The sequence below is a fragment of the Carica papaya genome, chromosome 2, assembly GCF_054855325.1.
Source record: "Carica papaya isolate Zhongbai chromosome 2, ASM5485532v1, whole genome shotgun sequence".
Classification (NCBI taxonomy): domain Eukaryota; kingdom Viridiplantae; phylum Streptophyta; class Magnoliopsida; order Brassicales; family Caricaceae; genus Carica; species Carica papaya.
This window is the reverse complement of record NC_142310.1, coordinates 9,593,729-9,615,250: the sequence shown is the minus strand read 5'-3', so window position 1 is coordinate 9,615,250 and position 21,522 is coordinate 9,593,729. Positions and strand designations below refer to the sequence as shown.

The 21,522-nt window shown below is 32.0% G+C and overlaps 1 protein-coding gene and 1 long non-coding RNA gene across 2 annotated transcripts; both read left to right on the top strand.

The window, feature by feature from the left end:
• The first annotated feature begins 13,043 nt into the window (after positions 1–13,043).
• On the top strand, positions 13,044–16,476 carry LOC148268745 (uncharacterized). The gene is made up of 3 exons (XR_015816947.1): positions 13,044–13,273; positions 14,694–15,042; positions 16,102–16,476. It is a non-coding gene; the product is annotated as an uncharacterized LOC148268745 (long non-coding RNA).
• Positions 16,477–18,673: 2,197 nt separating this feature from the next.
• Positions 18,674–20,716, top strand: MYB117 (myb domain protein 117). The gene is made up of 3 exons (XM_022052178.2): positions 18,674–19,389; positions 19,555–19,953; positions 20,268–20,716. The coding sequence occupies exons 1-3, from the start codon at positions 18,855–18,857 to the stop codon at positions 20,582–20,584; spliced, it is 1,251 nt and encodes a 416-aa protein (XP_021907870.1). The 5' UTR covers positions 18,674–18,854; the 3' UTR covers positions 20,585–20,716.
• Positions 20,717–21,522: the final 806 nt, after the last annotated feature.

The window sequence follows — 21,522 nt, the reverse complement described above, 5'->3', positions numbered from 1 at the left end:
AAACTATTTAACATCAATTTTGTAACTTAGCACAAGCTATAGTCATGCCAAATATACTTACTCTATTACATATGTGAAGCATGGGTTGAGGATGCAACTTTAAAAATAATATTATATCCTAAATTAAACCAATTGATGTTTATCTTTGTAAATCTTGTTCGACATCATTATTTTTCTCCCATGATTAATCCAATTGATATTTTCTCCCTTTTCCTTGTTTTTCTTCAACTTGTTCAACGTTTTACCCTCTTTTCTTTTCTTTTTTTTTTTTCCTTTTCTGATGTCTTTTTTTAACCCCATTTTTCTCTCATCTCTTTTTGTGAATAATCTCTTTTTTATCTTAAAAATCAATCCAATTGATATAGGATATAATGAGATTGAAGTAATGTTTCCACTAAATTAATCCATCACCTATGCTGACAATCTTGGCTGTTTCATTTTGGAATACAAATGATATTATTTCAACCATCTTCCTTAAAAATCAAAACCTTTCTTTTAGTCTGTTTGTAATACTTAGAGTTACAATTATGGATGAAAGCTTCATAAACTTATTAGACGCTGAAAATTTAGGAAAGTTGATCAATTAATCTAGCATTTTTGGTGCTTAGTCGATGAAAACAATAAAAAAAAGGTTGTGGGAAGCTTCGCAAATGATAAAGGAATATTTACGATTGTTCTAAACCTTCATCATTTTTGTAATTAGTTTCCTGCATAAATAACTTGATCTCAATATGTTTGTGTTTAATCTCTCATAGCTTTATTTGAGAATCTATACAATGAAAAAGTTTCTACACATTATAAGTTGTTATTTCCTATCAAGTGGCATCTTGATGTATTTTTAATGCTCCATATCTTAATACCTTTGGAATAATAATTTGTTGGACTTAAACAATTAACAGTTAAAAATTTAAGCATAAGTTGTTGATAGTGTGTAACTTTATTGACAACCTACTTCTGAAGTTATTTCTATCAAACACATAACAACTTCTTATTGAAAGTACTTTCACTGATAAACTATTTAACATCAATTTTGTAACTTAGCACAAGCTATAGTCATGCCAAATATACTTACTCTATTACATATGTGAAGCATGGGTTGAGGATGCAACTTTAAAAATAATATTATATCCTAAATTAAACCAATTGATGTTTATCTTTGTAAATCTTGTTCGACATCATTATTTTTCTCCCATGATTAATCCAATTGATATTTTCTCCCTTTTCCTTGTTTTTCTTCAACTTGTTCAACGTTTTACCCTCTTTTCTTTTCTTTTTTTTTTTCCTTTTCTGATGTCTTTTTTTAACCCCATTTTTCTCTCATCTCTTTTTGTGAATAATCTCTTTTTTATCTTAAAAATCAATCCAATTGATATAGGATATAATGAGATTGAAGTAATGTTTCCACTAAATTAATCCATCACCTATGCTGACAATCTTGGCTGTTTCATTTTGGAATACAAATGATATTATTTCAACCATCTTCCTTAAAAATCAAAACCTTTCTTTTAGTCTGTTTGTAATACTTAGAGTTACAATTATGGATGAAAGCTTCATAAACTTATTAGACGCTGAAAATTTAGGAAAGTTGATCAATTAATCTAGCATTTTTGGTGCTTAGTCGATGAAAACAATAAAAAAAAAGGTTGTGGGAAGCTTCGCAAATGATAAAGGAATATTTACGATTGTTCTAAACCTTCATCATTTTTGTAATTAGTTTCCTGCATAAATAACTTGATCTCAATATGTTTGTGTTTAATCTCTCATAGCTTTATTTGAGAATCTATACAATGAAAAAGTTTCTACACATTATAAGTTGTTATTTCCTATCAAGTGGCATCTTGATGTATTTTTAATGCTCCATATCTTAATACCTTTGGAATAATAATTTGTTGGACTTAAACAATTAACAGTTAAAAATTTAAGCATAAGTTGTTGATAGTGTGTAACTTTATTGACAACCTACTTCTGAAGTTATTTCTATCAAACACATAACAACTTCTTATTGAAAGTACTTTCACTGATAAACTATTTAACATCAATTTTGTAACTTAGCACAAGCTATAGTCATGCCAAATATACTTACTCTATTACATATGTGAAGCATGGGTTGAGGATGCAACTTTAAAAATAATATTATATCCTAAATTAAACCAATTGATGTTTATCTTTGTAAATCTTGTTCGACATCATTATTTTTCTCCCATGATTAATCCAATTGATATTTTCTCCCTTTTCCTTGTTTTTCTTCAACTTGTTCAACGTTTTACCCTCTTTTCTTTTCTTTTTTTTTTTTCCTTTTCTGATGTCTTTTTTTAACCCCATTTTTCTCTCATCTCTTTTTGTGAATAATCTCTTTTTTATCTTAAAAATCAATCCAATTGATATAGGATATAATGAGATTGAAGTAATGTTTCCACTAAATTAATCCATCACCTATGCTGACAATCTTGGCTGTTTCATTTTGGAATACAAATGATATTATTTCAACCATCTTCCTTAAAAATCAAAACCTTTCTTTTAGTCTGTTTGTAATACTTAGAGTTACAATTATGGATGAAAGCTTCATAAACTTATTAGACGCTGAAAATTTAGGAAAGTTGATCAATTAATCTAGCATTTTTGGTGCTTAGTCGATGAAAACAATAAAAAAAAAGGTTGTGGGAAGCTTCGCAAATGATAAAGGAAGTCAGAACTATAAACAAGGAGATTACAAAGATAAAGATCAACTTTCTATATAAGATGAAAATGAAGATGGAGAGAGAGAGAGAGAGAGACAGAGACAAGGGAAATGGGGCTTGGAGATGATGGAGCCCTATACTTTGTGTTATCTAACTTTTGTGGGAGACAAAGATGGAGATAATAATAAAGGAGATGAGAGAGGCTTGTTAGGCGTTCATGTGGATGGAGACTTCCCTTATTCGAAGCACTAGATTCCATGTTCATTTATTTATATGTTGCTGACGCAGAATCCATATGAATATCAAGTTGGCGACAAGCTAATAAAAGATTTTTTTTTGGTAAAAAATTTATATATTTTATTAATTAAGTAACACATATATGCTAATTATATTAAGTTCAATATAAGATTATATTATAACGATGATACACTCTTACAAAAAAAATTGAGAGAAAGTATGAATGGCCTAGTCAAATAATAATTGGTCTAAGCTAGTGCTAAATAAGGTGATTATATATAATTATCAGCTTTCATATATTAGTAAGATTTATTTATTTTTTTAAAAAGTATTCAATATGATTTAGCGGGCACCACTTTCTGTATTTAATAAATCTTTAACTACTTGTATATGAATAAGAATTAAATTCGAAAAGATTGAAAAAACTAATTGAAAGAGATATTATCTAACTTCCAGTCTTTGTAGAATTTTCAAATAATTCGTGATTTTCTTTTGCTTATAAATATAAATTCTATCGCTTTTGGTTTTATTTTTCTGTTACCACGTCATTCTATTAGCAAGTTTGTTGAATTATTGTCTTTCATTATTATATAAAAAATATATATAGAAATATTTAAAATAATCAAATAAACTAAACTATACGACATTACTTACGAAAGATATACATGATCAATTTTGATAAATGGTAACATGATTTATCTATTAGATCAATTACTAAATATTATTATTATATTGAATTTATATGGTTAAATTGTGTTCTTGTAATTCGTGCTTGACGTTTTATTGGGTGTCCATGATCTGTAGTTGTTCACCTAATCACATCACATGCTGCATTTCCTCATATTAGTTACACGTTTTGATTACTTCACTTGGCAAATCTCTTTATATATATATATATATATATGTTTGAACAGGTAAAAAGCATTTTCCCATTCAATTTTTAGCCCTCAAAATAATAAGAATAAGAATATTATTATTATTATTATTATTATTATTATTATTGTTATTATTATAAACGAACTCCAAAGTTATGATACTAAAAATAAAAAATAAAAATAAGCAGCATGCTTTCTCACACGTGATCCAAAAAAATATTATTACCGCATACATCCAACGTGCTAATTCACTAAATAAAAATTAAATATCATCTACCCTGCACACATCTCCATATGTATGTTGGTAAATTCATTTCCTCGAAAAAGAAAGAACAAATTAGAGTCACCAATCTTTTGTTTTCTTTAACTATTTAAACTTTTTTTTTTTTTCCCAACAAAATCTTGCCTACTTATTTTGTAAAAAATAAAAAAAAAAAAATTAGTATTAATATATCTCTATTTTTTATCATAAATAATATTTAAGGGGACCATTGTATGAATAAACTTTATATCATAAAATATTTCACCATGATTTTGCCTTAATCCAGTTAAATATGACTTTCAAATAAAATCTTCTTAATTAATCTGACTATTTTTGTAACACCTTAAATTAATTTTTTGTAATTTAAGATTTAATTATAAATATAATTTTTTAATTTTTTAATTTTTTAATTTTAATTTAAAGTAAAAATGAAGTAAAATTGATGGAGTATTAAATTGAAAATAATTTTGAAAAAAAGTGGTGAAAATTTGAGTTTTAGAGATATTTTTGAAAGAAAAATAAAAAAATATGGGTCAAAATATAATTTAGAAAAGTTCTACCACATGGGAGGTCCAGTCAACAGCTCCGACGAACAAGAACGCGTCGCGTGGCAGCAGACGATGATGCAGTGCCATGCGGAGGTGCCACGCGGGCGATCTGCGTGTCCGCGATCGAACAGCTCAGATCCGTTCCTGCGTGCACAAACGGCCCAGATGCGTTCCCTTCCCAAACACGATCGGACGATCAGATTTAAACGCGATTGGACGATCCAGATTAGATCACGATGAACAGTCCAAATCCACTCCTATTTAATCGCGATCGGATGATTCAAATTAAATGCGATAGACGGCCCAGATCAAAAGCGGACGGATATAAATAACCTTCATTCACACCAAATCCTAACCCTAGCCGCCAGACTCCCTCGCTGGAGAAGAAGACCCGGCCGCCGGAAAAGAGACCAATGCCACCCCCCGTCGCACCGGAGCTCTTTCCGACTATCAAAAAAAGTAATAATTTTCTTTTTTACTTGGAATTCAATTTTAAACACATTCATGGCCAAATCGGAGCAAAAGGATCGGCCAATTGGCCGAAAAACGCCGACGAAGCCCAGCGGCGCCGTCGCAAAGAATTTCACAAAACGCCTCCGATGAGGCCCTTCCTGATTCCCATTCTGTGTAATTTTTTCACCATTATGATCATCGTGTCCTTCTCTACAGGTTAACCGGAGCAATACACCCAACCGCAACGTGAGCCGGAGGAGCTGCAGCACCGGAGAGCCCCGCCACCGGTGAGTTTTGATTTTTTTTATATTTTTGGCCAACCGAGACCCTTTAACGTATTTTCTCGCAGAGATCGATGCAGAATCGGTCGAATTTGACCGAAAAAAGTCGAAAATAGCCGATTCGAGGCGGACCACCATCTCAGGCGGCGGTGCCGTCACCGGAGCAAGGCAGAGCCACCATGCCAGAATTCTGAAATTGGTCAATTGGGCCCTGTGACTGATTTTGGATTTGTTTAGGACATTTGTAGGTATTATTAGCGCGTTTTGATTCCCGAAGCAAAATTCAGGGAACCCGGGAATCACCCATATGCGCAATCGAACAGTTTAGCTTTTCGAGTATCAAATCGAGTAAGGATCCCTCACCCTATTCTCTATCATAGAATTGAAGTTTAAATAAATAATAATATAATATTTGTGTAAATTTAAAATATGTGCATAATTAATTACGGATTGCTAATGGAGCCAGAACTAAAAATTCTCTACTGTTGCTTGTTGATTGTTTTACAGTATAAATACATGATAGTACCTTGTTAATTGATTTTATGGCTTTGAATGCATATATAATTTATTTTATGTGTTTATTGCTGAATCGAAAAAAAAGAAGGTTAAACGGTAAAAATTGTATGATAAAATAAATAGATGAAACGACAGCCTTACTAGATATCTTGGGAGATGGTGGACGGATCGGGCACATAGAGAGCCCTACCGTGAACGTTGTCTCATACCGGACGGAGTATGGAGACTTGATAATTTGGCGCTCATACCGGATGAGGTATGGGGACGGCCCGCTTCACCCTCATACCGGACGGGGTATTAAAATTTGGTAAATTGGCGTTCATACCGAATAGGGTATAGGGATGGCCTGTAATTAGAAATGTTAAATAAAAGGGTTCACGTGTAGCGGGAACATCCCTATGAACCCTCATGGATACTAGCAGGTTGGTAAAAAGAGTGACAATTATTGTTTGATTTATTGAGGATGGATATAGATTTATAATATGTGCTATAATTGCTAATTATACATGGAACCATGATTTGTATAGATTGTTTTTATGAATCTTACTATGGTAAAAGAATGATAAATGATTTTTATGATTGATAAATGAATTTATTAAATTTAGTGCTTCATTAGTGTTTTTTATTTTCTACCAATATTTATTTATGTGTTGGTGATATAATGTGATGTCCTTACTGTACTAGTGTAACTCATTCCTTATTTAACCATTTCAGATCAAGAGAATAAAGTTGCCGAGTCCGAACCGCAAGATGATTGCGAGTAGATGCTAGTTTCCTTTATTTTCTATTTATTTCTTTATTTCTTGTATTTTTTTTAAGACTGAATTCCGCAACTCCGTTTGATTCTTTAAGTTATTGGGTAGGAAATGTAAATCTTGAACATTTATTACGCTTCCGCACTTAAGTTATAATTTATCTCCTTTGGATATTTCCGGAGTCGTTACAATTTTTCTTGAGTGATAATGTAAAAAATTATTCATTGAAGATTTTTAAGTAATAAGGTTAGTAGACTTCAATATGTTAAACGTAACAAATTTGATAGAAATACTTTTATAATGTCATGTTTGATATTTAAAAATTTGTTGAATTGTAGTTTCATCCAAATTGAGAGGCCTTTTAAGCATGATTAGACTGTTAGCAATGCTAAAATGGACTGAATCTATTAGAGTTGTAGTCACCATTAGCGTGGTTTAATTTTGCATAGCTAATAGATAGTGGAGGGAAATCAATATGACTATTAGACCAAAATTCTCATTATTTGTTGTTTTACCCACCGACTTAGTAGAGGTTCTTATTTTTTTTTAAAGTGTCTTCATTGTTTTAATCTTCCTCTTTAACATTCTTTGAATCTTTAGTGATTTTTAAGTAGGTAGACCCTTTTTTACATTCATTGCTACCTTGAACTGATCCCAAGGCAATATCTTTGGTAGTCACACATTAAAGAGACCCAAATGGTATGCAATAGACACACACATTAAATGAACTTAAGTGGTAATTTTAGATGTCTTGAAACATATTTTGGTTTAATTTTCTCTCATTTTCATACATTTGCTGATAAAGAACTTATATATACTTTCTAGCCAAGCTCCATAAGGTTTGAGTCACCTTCCTAATAGAGACTTAATAATTTCATATCAATGATCAATTTTCTATGTTGATAACAAAACATATGTAGAAAAAAAACTGTGACATGTACGTAGTTTATTCAAGTTGAGTTATTCCTTACAAAAGTTAATATCAAGAACTCTATTTTATATATAATTGCCAATGCATTGAACTTGTTAATTAGACCTAGGTCCATATCCCCAAGTCATCTCACTTTAATTGTGATTTTAAATATGTTAAGTAGCTGCAAGACTTGGCCATTTTGGTCAAGAAAGAATAAGTAAACTGGCCAAAAAAGGTCTTTTAAATCGGCTTACTAAGGTTAAATTACCTAAATGTGAGTCATGCTTAGCCGGTAAAGCGAGTAAGAAGCCTTTTGGTAAGGCTTCAAGAGCGTCAAATCCCTTAGAATTAATCCATTCTAATATTTGCGAGCCTTTAACTATCAAAGCACGTTATGATACCTTATACTTTCTCATTTTTCAGATGATTATTCACGACATGGATATGTGTATCTAATTTCTCACTGCTATGAAGCATTAGATATATTCAAACATTTTGTAGTAGAAGTAGAAAATCAAATGAATCGAACAATAAAGACTCTTTAAACCGATTGTGGTCGTGAATATCTTTCTGATATGTTGAAAGAATATTGTGAGAAAAAAGATATATGTAGGCAACTTACAATTCTCTATACTTTGTAACAAAATGGTGTTGTAAAGTAAAGGAATTGTACATTACTATACATGGTTAGATTGATGATGGCACCTGCCAAACTCTCTAACAATTTTTGGGGAGATGCATTGCTTACGGTAACCTACATCCTTAATCGTGTAATAAGTGAAAATGTACCCGTTAATCCATATGAGTTATGGAACGATAAGAAACTCATTTTGGATCATTTACATCGGGTCGGTAAGCTACGTGCATAACCCAATCCACAAGTACGAAAAACTAGGTCCAAGAGCAATTAAGATGGTGTTCATCAGATATCCCGAACATTCAAAAAGATATGTAATGTTTGAAGAACACTCGAATGATGGCATGACTGAAATAGACTCCCACAATGTTGATTTCCTTGAGGATGAGTTCCTAAATATTGGTAAAATAAAAGAAAATCTCGAATTGTATGAGTTACAGGAGGACATGCAACTATCTATTGGTGAGAGAGAGGTATTGAGAACCTATTAAGTCACCAAGGATAGTGTCATTCCACTAAATGAAAGAGATAGTGGGAGTGATCATACTATTTTAAATGGTGAAAACTTGCCTACAAATGATAATCCACCCGGAAAATGGGGTTAGTCCTCAAGATCCGAACTTAGAACGTGAGCTTTGTTTTTAAGTTTCAAACCCATACTAAGGAATAATGAGAGAGATTTATCATCTAATTAGGCATGTGATGAAGGTCTTAGAATTCGAATGAGTAAATGTGGAAAAAAATTTCGACGATATTTTCAAATCGAATGAGAAATTTTTTTATGTACTCCTTTTGAAATTAAGGAACCCACCTCCTTTAAGGAGGCTATGAATTCACCAAATAGTAAAGAGTGGATTGATGCCATGAGGAATAAGATGGACTCAATGATGAGATATAAGGTTTAGAAACTAGTTAATCTCCTGCCTCGACGTGAATCAATTAGAAATAAGTGAGTTTTCAAGATAAAACGTGGAGCAGATTGATCAATTAAAAAGTTTAAGGCGCAACTAATGGCGAAAGGTTTAACTTAAATTGAGGGTATAGACTATAAATAGACTTTTTCTCCTGCGGTGAGATTTACCTCTATTTGCCTCTTTCTATCCATGGTTGCCTATTTAGACTTGAAGTTATTTGAAATGGATGTTAAAATTATTTTCCTCAATGGTACACTTGAGGAAGAAATATATATGGATCAACCTATTGGGTTTGTCTCAAAATGTTAACAAAACAAAGTTTGTCGTCTTAAATATCCATATATAGTCTTAAACAGTCTTCTAAACAATGGTATTTCAAACTCCATGAAGCCATTACTTCATTTGGCTTGTCCATGGTAGATTAAGACATTATGTGTATATCAAGAAAATAACGGAGGGATTATGTTTCTCTCCTTATACGTTGATGATATACTATTAGTTAGAAACAACATAGAGATGATCAATGCCACTAAGCAGTGGTTGTCCTCTGTTTTTGAAATGAAGGACACGAGTGAAGCTAGGTTTGTCCTTGATGTAGAAATAATGAGAGACCATCCCAAAAAGCTTATAGGACTGTGCCAAAAAGCATATATTAAAAAAGTTTTAGAACGATTTCAAATGCATTACTCCAAACTTGTTAACACTCATGTTGAGAAGGGTCTAACCTTAAGTCTTGATTAGTGCCTAAAGACAGATGAAGAAAAAAAGAAAATGAGTAACATTTCTTATGCTTGTGCAATAGGCAGTTTGATGTATGCCATGTTGTGTACACGGCCAGATATTTATTTTGTGGTTGGTTGGGTACATCGTTATTAAAACAACCCTAGACCTGCTTATTGGCAAGCAGTCGAGAGAATCTTACGCTACCTTCGTGGTACAAGTGACCTAGTCCTCTTTTATTAAGGAGGGAACTTAAGGTTGAAAGGATATTCAAATGCAGACTGGGGTGACGACTAAGATGAGTCTAAGTTAACCTCAAAATATATTTTTGTCCTTAGTGTAGGTGCCATATCTTGGTATAGTAAAAAGTAAGACTGCAAAGCTTTATCTATAATAGAAGCAGAATATGTTATTAGTTGTCTTGCTGTACAAGAGGCAATTTGGTTGAGAAGCTTTCTACAGGATCCCAACATCACCCATAAAGTTGATGAACCTGTAGAAATGCATTGTGACAAAACTGTTACTATCCAATATGCTTAGGATCCGAAATTTCATAGGAAAACTGAGCATATTAAGAGGTGTTATTATTTCGTTTGAGGTGCCATCAAAAAAGAAAAAATTGCTATTAAGTATATATCCACTAGCAAAATGGTTATTGATCCTTTGACTAAGCCTATACCTAGAGATGCTTTTCGGGGTCATATGAAGAGTCTAGGTTTGTGTAGGCTTTAATTTTCGAGTGGGATTTGATACATAATGTAAATATGTTTTTGTGTATTGATCATTCATGAAATAAAAGTTGTTATTTTCTTATAAAATATTTATGAACATAATTGTATGATTAGACACGTAATAATGTCACTAGGCTTTATGATCGACCTTATCACACGGGTAATCTCCCTAATGCTTGAGTAGTGGGTATGATAAGAGTAAATTATATTAGCGTTAAGTATGTGCAATATGGACTGTCTTTATATTTGTGTTGTATTAATTATAAAATACTAACATTTTATAGTTGCCTTAGTATGTTTAAGATGAGATTCTAGAAAGTCGAGTATGAAATATATCCTATTTCGTACTAAAATCTTAGAGCCGAATATCGAGTATCAAGTCATATATATTGAATATGTTGATCAAATGGCTTGAGTTGGATACTTAAGTAGTATCTGAACTTGTGATTCGCACGACATAGAAGAGTGACATACCCAACTTAGTGGGAGCTAGGTTGTAACATACATATCATAGTGTATGTGTTATATGACGACCGATATAGGGAGTGATAAAATAATTTCTTACTTTGTCATTGTGTGAAACCTATGGACTCTTGTGTCCTCTTTGTATGATACCCTTCGACTTGGAGATATCACATAAAGTCAAGATTTGATGTTGCTACTTTAATTTGTTTCCGAGGGCCACAACCTATTGATCCAGTGAAGCATGTTAGAAAAGTAGTCAAGTCGAGATAGATTGTTATGAGTGTTTAAGGAAAAATCTTTCTGACATTATCAAATAAACTCAGACAGTTATATTTTGTATATAACCAAGTAACATAGTCATAGCATAAAGGAATAGTGTATGCTAACGGTGATGTTCAAATGATCTGGGGTATTATAAATATGAAAGTGTTATATTAGTTATATGGTGACTATATATAACATTACTTGTTGTCTTTTGGTCCACACCCCATACCCTGTATGAAGTGTGAGAAATATGTTGATGTGGTAGTATATTATGGTTAGTGTAGTTTGTGTGGCGAAGTGGGAGATGTATAAAATTAAAAACGTCTACAACATCTATTGTAAAAAGACACGACCGTTCGTAAGTTTATAAGATAGAAACTCTTCTTATAAAAGGTTATGACTCTTGGTAAGTATATAAGAGAGAAAAAAATTATTTATGTTCATTTTTTTAAGAAAGCAAATAACATTTAAAAAATATATACTACCATTCTCTCTCTCATGTTAAGTTAAACTATAAGCAGATTTGGGTTTTTTGGTGTGAAAATTACTCAGAACTCTAGTAGCATCTGAAAGAAAACAAAAGTATCAACAATTGTTCTCTGTAGGCAAAAAAATAAATATCTTATCTTATTGTTTCCGCATTAAAGTTAGTCCTAATTTTCTAACACAAACGATTCCTAAAACCCTACCAACGAGGAGTTGCCAAATTGATACATACTTTACTACCATTTATCATGCTTTAAACTCAAGAATCACTTGTACAACAATTTTTGGATATATACCATAATGCATAGAAATGTAATTTGCATTTGTGATTTCATCAATATTAAAGTAAAAGTTAGATTTAAAATTCAAAAATAAATAATAACAAGTGGAACATTGTACCCAATAATTTTAGGTTGTACAACATTGAATAGGGTACTCCATCCACTTTGCCAAATACAACAATAAGAATTATATTATTATTAGTAATAAAAATGTGAAGTTTCTTAGAATGATAGATTTATTTACCAAGAAACATGTAAGGAGTCTTCTTCCAAACAATATTTTGAAGTCAAATTTCAAAGAAAAAAATATTTGTAATAAGTTGATACGTATGTGATGTTAGTTGTAGTGTTTAAATTTGTAAAACCCATGAAAAGGAAAGTCAAAAAGTTTTTGTTTAATTGGATAAGCAAAATCCTTTTCATAAAATCAGGTAGCTGAGAAAAACAGCCTCATAGAGTCTTTTATAAAATGTGATATTTTGGATACAAATTTTCCACACAATATCATTTTAAAAAAAAAATATGCTCTGAATGATTAAAAGTAAATTCTAGTCAAATTAATTTTATTTAAAGAATAAGATAGTATTTACTAAAAACTATTTTCAATATAAATTATACGTTAAATTTTAAAAATGTTAAATTAATAAATTAATGAAACATAAAGTTAATAAATATATCAATTAAAAATATTATTCATTTCATCCAGCATAAATAATTTATAAAAAAAAATCTATTTTTACATTTGATTTTATTTTTATCAAAAATGAAAATAATTTATACTTTTATTTTCCAAATAATTCTATTTTTTATCGTTTTTATTAAATTTCTTATTTCTTAACAACAAAAATAGAGACATAAATCCGGTCAAATATACACTAAGAAAAAAAAAAAAAAAAAAAAAAAAAAAAAAAAAAAAAGCTAAAATAAAATAATCCTCAAGCCCAACCGATAAGAAAACGGGCCAAGGCCTGGAAGTGTTTATCTTATACAACAAAACCCCACAAAAGCCTACTGCTTGAAAATAAACTAATGGCCGGAACCGCACTCTTTACTCTCCCCTCATCTTCCTCCTCCTCCTCCTCCGCCTTCCTCTCCTCTTCAACGGCTCTGAAACGGTTCTCTTACTTCCCCAGAAAGCCATCTAAAACCACCCCTATAACATCAGATGATTTCTTCTGGGCATTTGGGATTCTTTGATCAAGAGCATTCTCCCGTGTTCAGGTTCAAAATCTTGTTTTGGTCCCTCTTGCAGATTTGGTAGGCTCTTACTTTCCAGCCCTTCTAAAATTTTTCTTCTAAATTAAAAAATGAAATGCCTGAATAGAAGATTTAAATTCCCTTGTCAGCAAACGTCTGAACCCCATTTTGCTTGATTCTCATGATATAACAACAGGAGATTTTCTGGCCTTGTGCTGATTCTTGTACATGCATTTAGTTTTTTCCTGGTTTTCTAATTTTAGTAGAATGTAACTTCCATATGACTCGCAAAATATATATAAACCACGGAAAGCGAATAGGCACTAGCCAAAAAGTGGCTCTTCTGGCTCTCTCAATCGAGAGAGCTACGGTTCAAAAGTTGCTGTTGTCTATAGCTTTTGCCACTACCAAAGGAAAAAAAAAAACATAAACTGAGGAGAAGAGCAGTGTAGGTCTCCCTCTCTGCCAACAAAAAGTAGGTTTCCCCTTTATCACGTTTCCTTTGGTTTCAGATTTTAGATTGCCCGGATCTCAGAATTAACTAGAGACAGAACAGATAAATAAGGTGACAGACCTCTTTTATGTGTAGCACTTTCACTTGAAGATAAGAAAATTGTTTCGTGTTTCAAATTTTGATTTCTGTGAACGTTGCTCTTTGACCACATCAACCACAGCTCCAGCATAACTACTGAAGAGTATGCATATGAAATCAAAGGAGCAGGACTCTTTTCTAGGGATCTCTTATTTTCTTTGCGATCCCCAGTTCTGTTAAAGCTGGTCAGCAGTTGGAGCTTTCAAATTGAGAATATCTCTTGTTTTCTGTATTTGACATGGGTAGTTGCAGAACTAAGAAGTATAGGCTTTAACCTCTGGGACATGTGATATAGCTATTTCTTGCTGTGTAAACAGAACTTCAGGTTTATATGCTCAAAGAAATGTCATGATGAGCTCACCCCATCAAAACTAGTAATTCACAAATTTGGCATTGACATATTTTGATAAAGGACCTGGCCCCTAAGTCAGCTTAAATTAATTATGATCTTGTCGAATTTAATATGTTTACATGATATGACCTACTAGTAGAATTTTTCAATAAGTTTTCATCCAATACGATATTGAAAAGGGAATGAGTAAATTTTACTATTTTTATGCGTGTTTTTCATTGTGTACAGGTGGCTATGTATACACACAGAGAAGAGGAAAATACACTAATAGAGAAAATTGAAAAAACCCTAACAGACTGCTTTACAAACCAAAAACAAAAACCAAATTCTAGAATCTACTTTCACAGTTGTCCACAACAGATAGCAACTTTCAATTTCCATCTTCCACTTGCCCTCAATCCCAGTATTCTTTTCATCTGACCCTTCATTTTCTGCTTTCGATCTCAACTGTCCAGTTGTTCCAAACCCTAATAAAAAACTTTCACTCTTTTACAGATAATGAATAAAAGTAATGCTGAGTTAGCTTTGGATTACAGGTTTGTCGAACAAAAAGCAGACCGCAATGCATATGCCTTAACATTGAAGATCTCAAAGTCAGACGCCTTTCTTGGAGATAAGCTTGACACTACTGTCTCCAATGATCTGGGGGAGGTTGCTTACTTCGACATTGTTTGGGGGCCAAGATCTTCCACCTGCGATGCTTCCGTATCTGAGGTTGGTAACACGTGGGGGAACTGATGCTTTCCTCCTGGAATCTATTTTAGAAACACAGTCTGGAGACATCTTGATTTGCTTGTAAGCTGTGACAATGAAGAACTGATATGCCGAGTTGTTCGAAAGGCTTGCAAATCAGCACTTTCTGGTTATCATACCACCATTGAAGAGGTAAAACATTGAACTTCCACATCTGCATATACGTACTTGAAGATTTTGAGCTGACTTTCCATGGAAAGCTGAATTGGTGAAATAAATTTTGAGTCAACAAAATAATGAAATAACTAAATGATACGACATAACGAAATATATATATGATCAATTTTGATTGAATGATAACATGATTTATCTATTAGATTAATTACTATAATAATAATTATTATTATATTGAATTTGTAACAATAAGAATAAGATTATTATTATTATTATTATTATTATTATTATTATTATTATAAACGAATTCCAAAGTTATGAGAGTATGCCAATGGGTTTCCTCCATTTCTTTATTCTTTTTGTGAATTCAGATCACATAACTGGTTTTCCAGTTGCTCAACTGTACTACTGTTAAAATATATATATATTTTATGTATACATAAAGAGACATTCCCAATTTCCTGCCATAATTTTCTTGGGCAAGGGTTTTAGACACTTGTTAACAAACATTCCTCTCTCCTTGAAAATTATATACAACATTTTATGTGCATATATAACTTTAATGAAACAGAGATCTGGAAATAATATTTCCATACAGAGGAATAAATAATAGATAGGGTCGACTGCTACCGTCTATGCACATGAAAACAATACAATCAATCTCAGTTCTCAACTTTGGACCTTATACCTTAAAGTATTCAAATTTGTAGGTCACAGACACAGGACATTATAATATATATATATATATATATATCAATCTCAGCATGTAGTTTTAACCCATTTATCTATTAATTGAATCAAAAGCAATGATGTTTATCAGAAAGAATCCAAGTAAAGCAATGATGTTTTAGGACTGTTATAATTAGTTGTCAAGGAAGAGACATAAATCAAGCAATTTTTGGAATGAAATATTAAAAAACTAGCCTGATAATTTAAATTCTCTTCTGAACTTAATGTTAATTACCCACAAAAAAAAAAAAAAAGGAAAAAAATTGATGGAGACAGGGACGGAGGGCTATGATATTTACTACTTAAGTGACAGTGGGTGATGTGTTGTTATGGTGTTTGATTTTACAGGGAGAACACTGTCATTAGAGTAATACCACATCGGGATATTTGGAGTCAATATTCCAAGTCAAATCTGTCGAGCGAACCCTTCACCTGGAAGATGTCAAGCCACGCCATGATCGTTGTTTAGACTGCAAACTCATTTCATTTTCAAGAATCCCGTGGATGGGAAAATGAAGTCACTGTACTATACTATCAGGGTGGTCAGTGGGGACTGGTTATTAACATAATTAAGAATGCAATTTTACTTTTGTTTGTCCAATTTCTTACTCTCTTTTCCATGTAATTAATAGTTGTTTTTTGTCTTTTATATTTATGGTTCTTGTAAATCGAGTTGATAATTAGCTTCTTTCGGTTGAGTCTCATTGGGAATTTTATCGAGCAGAGGATCAAACTTCCAGTTGATCTTGGCGAGAAAATATTCATGCAGATATATTTCCGACCTCATCCTTGTTATATGTTCATATACGGATGTAGGTGAGAAGAGAGGACGAAAAATTGGCAGTAAACATTCAGTTCAGTTTTGTGTTTGGCAAGAAAGAAAAAAATAAAAAATAAAAAGAACATATAGCAGAGGTGTCGCATGCTTTGGTTGTGGAGGGAGACCTACCCCCCTAGCCTTCCCCATGCCACCAGATCAACTTCACTATATATATATATTGTGGCGTATATATAATACTATTTTTGTGGTATAAATATCTATATAGTTTCTGTGAATAACTATATTAAGTGCATGAGTACAAGTTATATTTTTTTTTTGCACTAAGAAAGAGTTAAAATTATGATATTTAATTTAAACGAAATTAATTAGTTGTATATTTACATAATATGTATATACTACTAGTATACAGTGCATGCATGCAATGTATATATTACATGTACTTAATTGTAGTTTAGTATATTTTATAAACACTTTTATAAATTCTTTTATATTTTATAAATGATCTGGATTGAGAAGATAATAAATTCATACGCAAAATCATGTAGAAATGACGAAGATAAACAATTTAAATGGATGGAGAAGAAACAAAAATGTCAGAAATGCCAAGTACGGTAATGGGCAAAAAGAAAAAGATAATAAAGACAAAACTACAATTTTGTCCTTTAAAAATTCTTAAAATTGATATATATATATATATATATATATTTTTTTAAAAAAAAATATTGATTTGATAAATGTTAAAAATAATATAACTTAATTTGGTAATTGTTAATATTTTTTATTACAATTTAGCTTTTAAATTTTTAATTACGTTTTAATACACTCATATCATTACGTTTTGGCTGAAAAAGTTAAATTTTTGTCTTCGCTTGTTTACCTCGTCTCTCTCTCAGCTCATCTTCAACATCAACTTTCTCCTTGGTCTCGTCTTCGACAGCAGCAACCTTTCTCTCTCTCAATCTTCAACAGCAAGCCTTTTTTCCTCTTGCGGCACAAGTCCCTGTCTCTATATCATCGATTATCTTCAACACCACCCCTCTGACTTCTCTCTCTAATATAATAGTAAATAGAGACAATTCAATTCCTCCCTGTAACAAAATCAAATCTCAAAGAAAATCAATACCCTGCCTGACACTCTGCCTTCTCTCTTCTCACACTTCAAAGACTTGAAATAATATAATGATAAATAAAGGCCTTTTGAGTTTTCAGTTGGTGATTACTATTTAAAAGCTCAAGTCAACTCTTCTCTTCTCTTCTCTTCTTTCCTTATCGGGGGACGCCTTTTAATACAACAATCCCTATCGTAATTAATTACTATTATTATCTATTTACTTAATTCTTTGTTAATCCAAATCTCTCCCCATGCTGACAAATGAAATCATGCATTTATAACGCTTTTCCTCAGCATCTCATCATCGTCTTCGCTTTTACTTCCGTAATCTGGGTGATTAAGTTTTAAATTTACCACATTTTCAGATTTAACACTTTTTCTTATAATCTTCCCCCAGGAGTCATGCTTATATTATAATCTACATGCATTTATGATCCTTTGCTCGTCCCTGCCATCATTAGATGGTGATTAATCAAGTGGGTTATTTGTCTGTGTCAGCATAAGGTAATTAATATTTGTTTTATTATCATTATATGTTATTATGTCTCTTGTAATTGAATTACGTAATTATTGTTTAATGCGTACGTACGGACTGTCAAAAAGATCGTAATGATAAAGGCAGATCAAAAAAATAATTGAAAGTGATATATGTAGTTTATATGTGGGAAATGCTACTATGCCTGAGTCATGGTGTATGTGAGCGAAATTTTTTACAGTAAAAATAAATTCTCCTTCCATTTTTAAAAGGGCTGTGGTTTCTTTTTGGTTAATTTAATGGTTGAAATTAATGCAAACATTTAGGAGACTTTACAGTATTACCCATATATGTATATATATATACATAACATGTAAGTAGATCTGACATGAAATCAGCATCTAGATTTTACTTTTTCTATCAACATGCTTAATATGCCATTTTTTACTGATTATTACTTGTGTTAGAGCTGGTGCACTTGATAATCTGGTTTTTACTAGGCATAGAAGCATCTAGTTCGTACCTATCTGTACCCTTCAAATTTCAGAAAATGGAGTGGGTTAACCTATTTATCTTACCCTATGTTAATGTTTAAAGTTTAAATTTTTTATGTGTAAAATAACCTATTTGGTATATAGGAGTAAATCTTTTATGGGTAAAATTTTTGCTCTTTTATGGTTGTTAACGACTTTTAAGCATTTGTCTTTGCACTCTTTTATCAGGAATTGGCCGTGATGACTTTTTTACAGCATTTGTCAGAGAAGAACGAAGACACGGACAACAAATGTCTTTTATATGCAACAAACAACAGAAATGGTCTCACTTGCTACTTCTCCAATTCTTCTTCCTCTTCAGTCGGTTTGGTTTATGTAGACATGAGTTCCCTCTCCCTACGCCGCAAATATTGGGTAGTCCCTACCTTTTCCTCTTCTCACCAAAACCATTGCGGCCCTGAGATTGAAAATGGGAATGGTTCTTGGATTTTTCCTTTCAATGCTAGCTGCTCAACAAGGAACTTTGAGGAGCACCACAACAGTGATATCGATTTCAGTGATGGGTATGGAGAAAACAATCAGAGAATTAATCTTAATGATGACCATCCTAATGATCAGAACATGGAAAATGGCAAGGAAATAGATAGTGGACAATCAAAGCGTTGTGCCAAAGGACATTGGCGGCCTACTGAAGATGCTCTACTTAAGGAACTTGTTGCTATTTATGGTCCACAGAACTGGAAAGTCATAGCTGAGAAGTTGGAAGGAAGGTCAGGTAAGATTGTGGTCTGTGTTATTGTTTCTTCACTCATTTCATTAAAGCCTTGTTTGCTTTCTTTTTGAAATATATGTATTTGTATATATCTTGCTGTGTTTTATTTGCAAAGTGATGATTAGTGTTGCCTTATTATTTGAACTTTTTCTTATTTTGGATTTGAAGGTAAGAGCTGCAGACAGAGATGGTTTAACCAGTTGGACCCAGAAATCAATAGAAGAGCTTTTACAGAAGAAGAAGAAGAAAGGTTGACGGAAGCTCATAGAATTTATGGAAACAAATGGGCAATGATAGCAAGGTTGTTCCCTGGAAGGACTGATAATGCAGTGAAGAATCACTGGCATGTAATGATGGCCAAGAAAAATAGAGAGCAATCTAGTGCTTATAGGAGGAGGAAGATGAACCAGTCTGTGCACAGAAGAATGGATGAAATTCCAAGCACAATAACAGATCAACCACAAGATTTTTCTCTCGATATCCCAAGAAGCTTCAATGGTGGAGGAGGAGAAGCATTACCAGGCTCTGGGTTTCCTCCTCAACAAACACCTTTTAACTTTTTCTCTGGTTTGTGTCCTCCCCTTATCTTTTCTATCTTCCCATTTAGTTTCCTTTTTGGGTTTCCTTTATGAAAACCTACCTCGTTTTTCCTTTGCGTTCTCCAGTCTTCCCTTTTTCTTTTCTTTGTTTTGTTTTGCAGTTAAAACCAACCTGGTGTTCATTTATTTGTTCACTTTTATAGACACTGACGGATGTTACTCCGCTTTTCATTCTCTCTCTATTTTTGCAGCTGTAAAGTCTTAAATCCTCTCTGCAGTTACGTTTGTCTGATCTTTAGCTGACTGGTTCTTCCCATCTTTGTTATTGGCTGTGATTTTCAGGCTGTAGTAGTGATGAAGTTATGGGGATTTTTAGGCAGAGCAGAGTTTGGGATAGGCCAGTTGATGAACCCCACAAAATGTATCCCACATACAATCCTCCATACATGACGGCAATACAACAGTCAGATTTAGAAATGCTTCACAGTTTCTCAGACTGCCCAGCACATCAAAATTCAGCCAGTGAAGCTTCAACATCAGTAGCCCCAGCAAGTGGCCACGATCATGATACGGTTTCACCACCATTCATTGATTTTCTTGGTGTAGGAGCCAATGAAGAAGAAGAAGGTGAAAAGTGTTTCTTAAAGATTATTGTATAAATTATAATTTATATTACTAATTATTTGATGTCAAATAGAGTTTATGTTTTAATTAAATTTAGTTCATGTTTATCTTTTAAATATCATGTATTTAGTATGAGCTTATTTTTTATGAGATTTAATTTTTGATTATCTTTTAAATATCATGTAGTTAATGATAGTTTATTTTTAAAAAATTATTTTATATGTAAACTTATTTAAAAATATGTTAAATTGTTAATTCTAAAGTTAATGAAAATTTAAGTTTTCTTAACTTAAAAAAAACTACAAAAAGTGGTATCAGAGTCTTTTTTAATCATGAATTTATAAAAAATAAATAAAGAGAGAAAATAAGTGAATTTCTTACATTAAATATGATCTCAAATATTTTTTTTTTAACTTCATTCCCTATTTTTATAAGAAAAAATTATCAATTATGTGATATTTACAATCATTTGATTTGTGGAATGTATTGAAAATGATGGTGAACTCCCACCATAGCCAACTCATTTTGCTACTCAACTAAAGATAATTAATAACAAATTTTAGTGAGAAATGCATAAATAGTTCAAAGTTAGTGAAAAATATATCAACAATTAAAGAAAAATACTTCAAAATATAATGATTAAATAAGATATACCGAAGAGAGATGTTCTATAACGTCCCATACTCCAGTTAGGGGCACGGACAACTACACACATGAAATCAGAATAATAAATATTTATTTTTTTATTTTAAATTTCACAACCGTTTATATACCATATGTTTAGAGATTCTAATAATCTTTTCTTACAATATAATATGTAATTTAGATATGAGACGTTAAATTTTTTGACTTTTTCATCACTTGGATCAATTGTTATATATTGCCTTCATAAGAATTAAACATAGTTTGAGTCTCAATCGTTATCCTCCTATCTTGTTTTCTTCACGTCCTTACACTAATATGAAATAGATGC

Coding starts and splice junctions, on each gene's coding strand:
- MYB117 (XM_022052178.2), top strand. CDS start 18,855: ATGACTTTTTTACAGCATTTGTCAGAGAAGAACGAAGACACGGACAAC. Junction 19,390..19,554: donor GAAGTTGGAAGGAAGGTCAG/GTAAGATTGTGG, acceptor TTGGATTTGAAG/GTAAGAGCTGCAGACAGAGA. Junction 19,954..20,267: donor ACCTTTTAACTTTTTCTCTG/GTTTGTGTCCTC, acceptor TGTGATTTTCAG/GCTGTAGTAGTGATGAAGTT.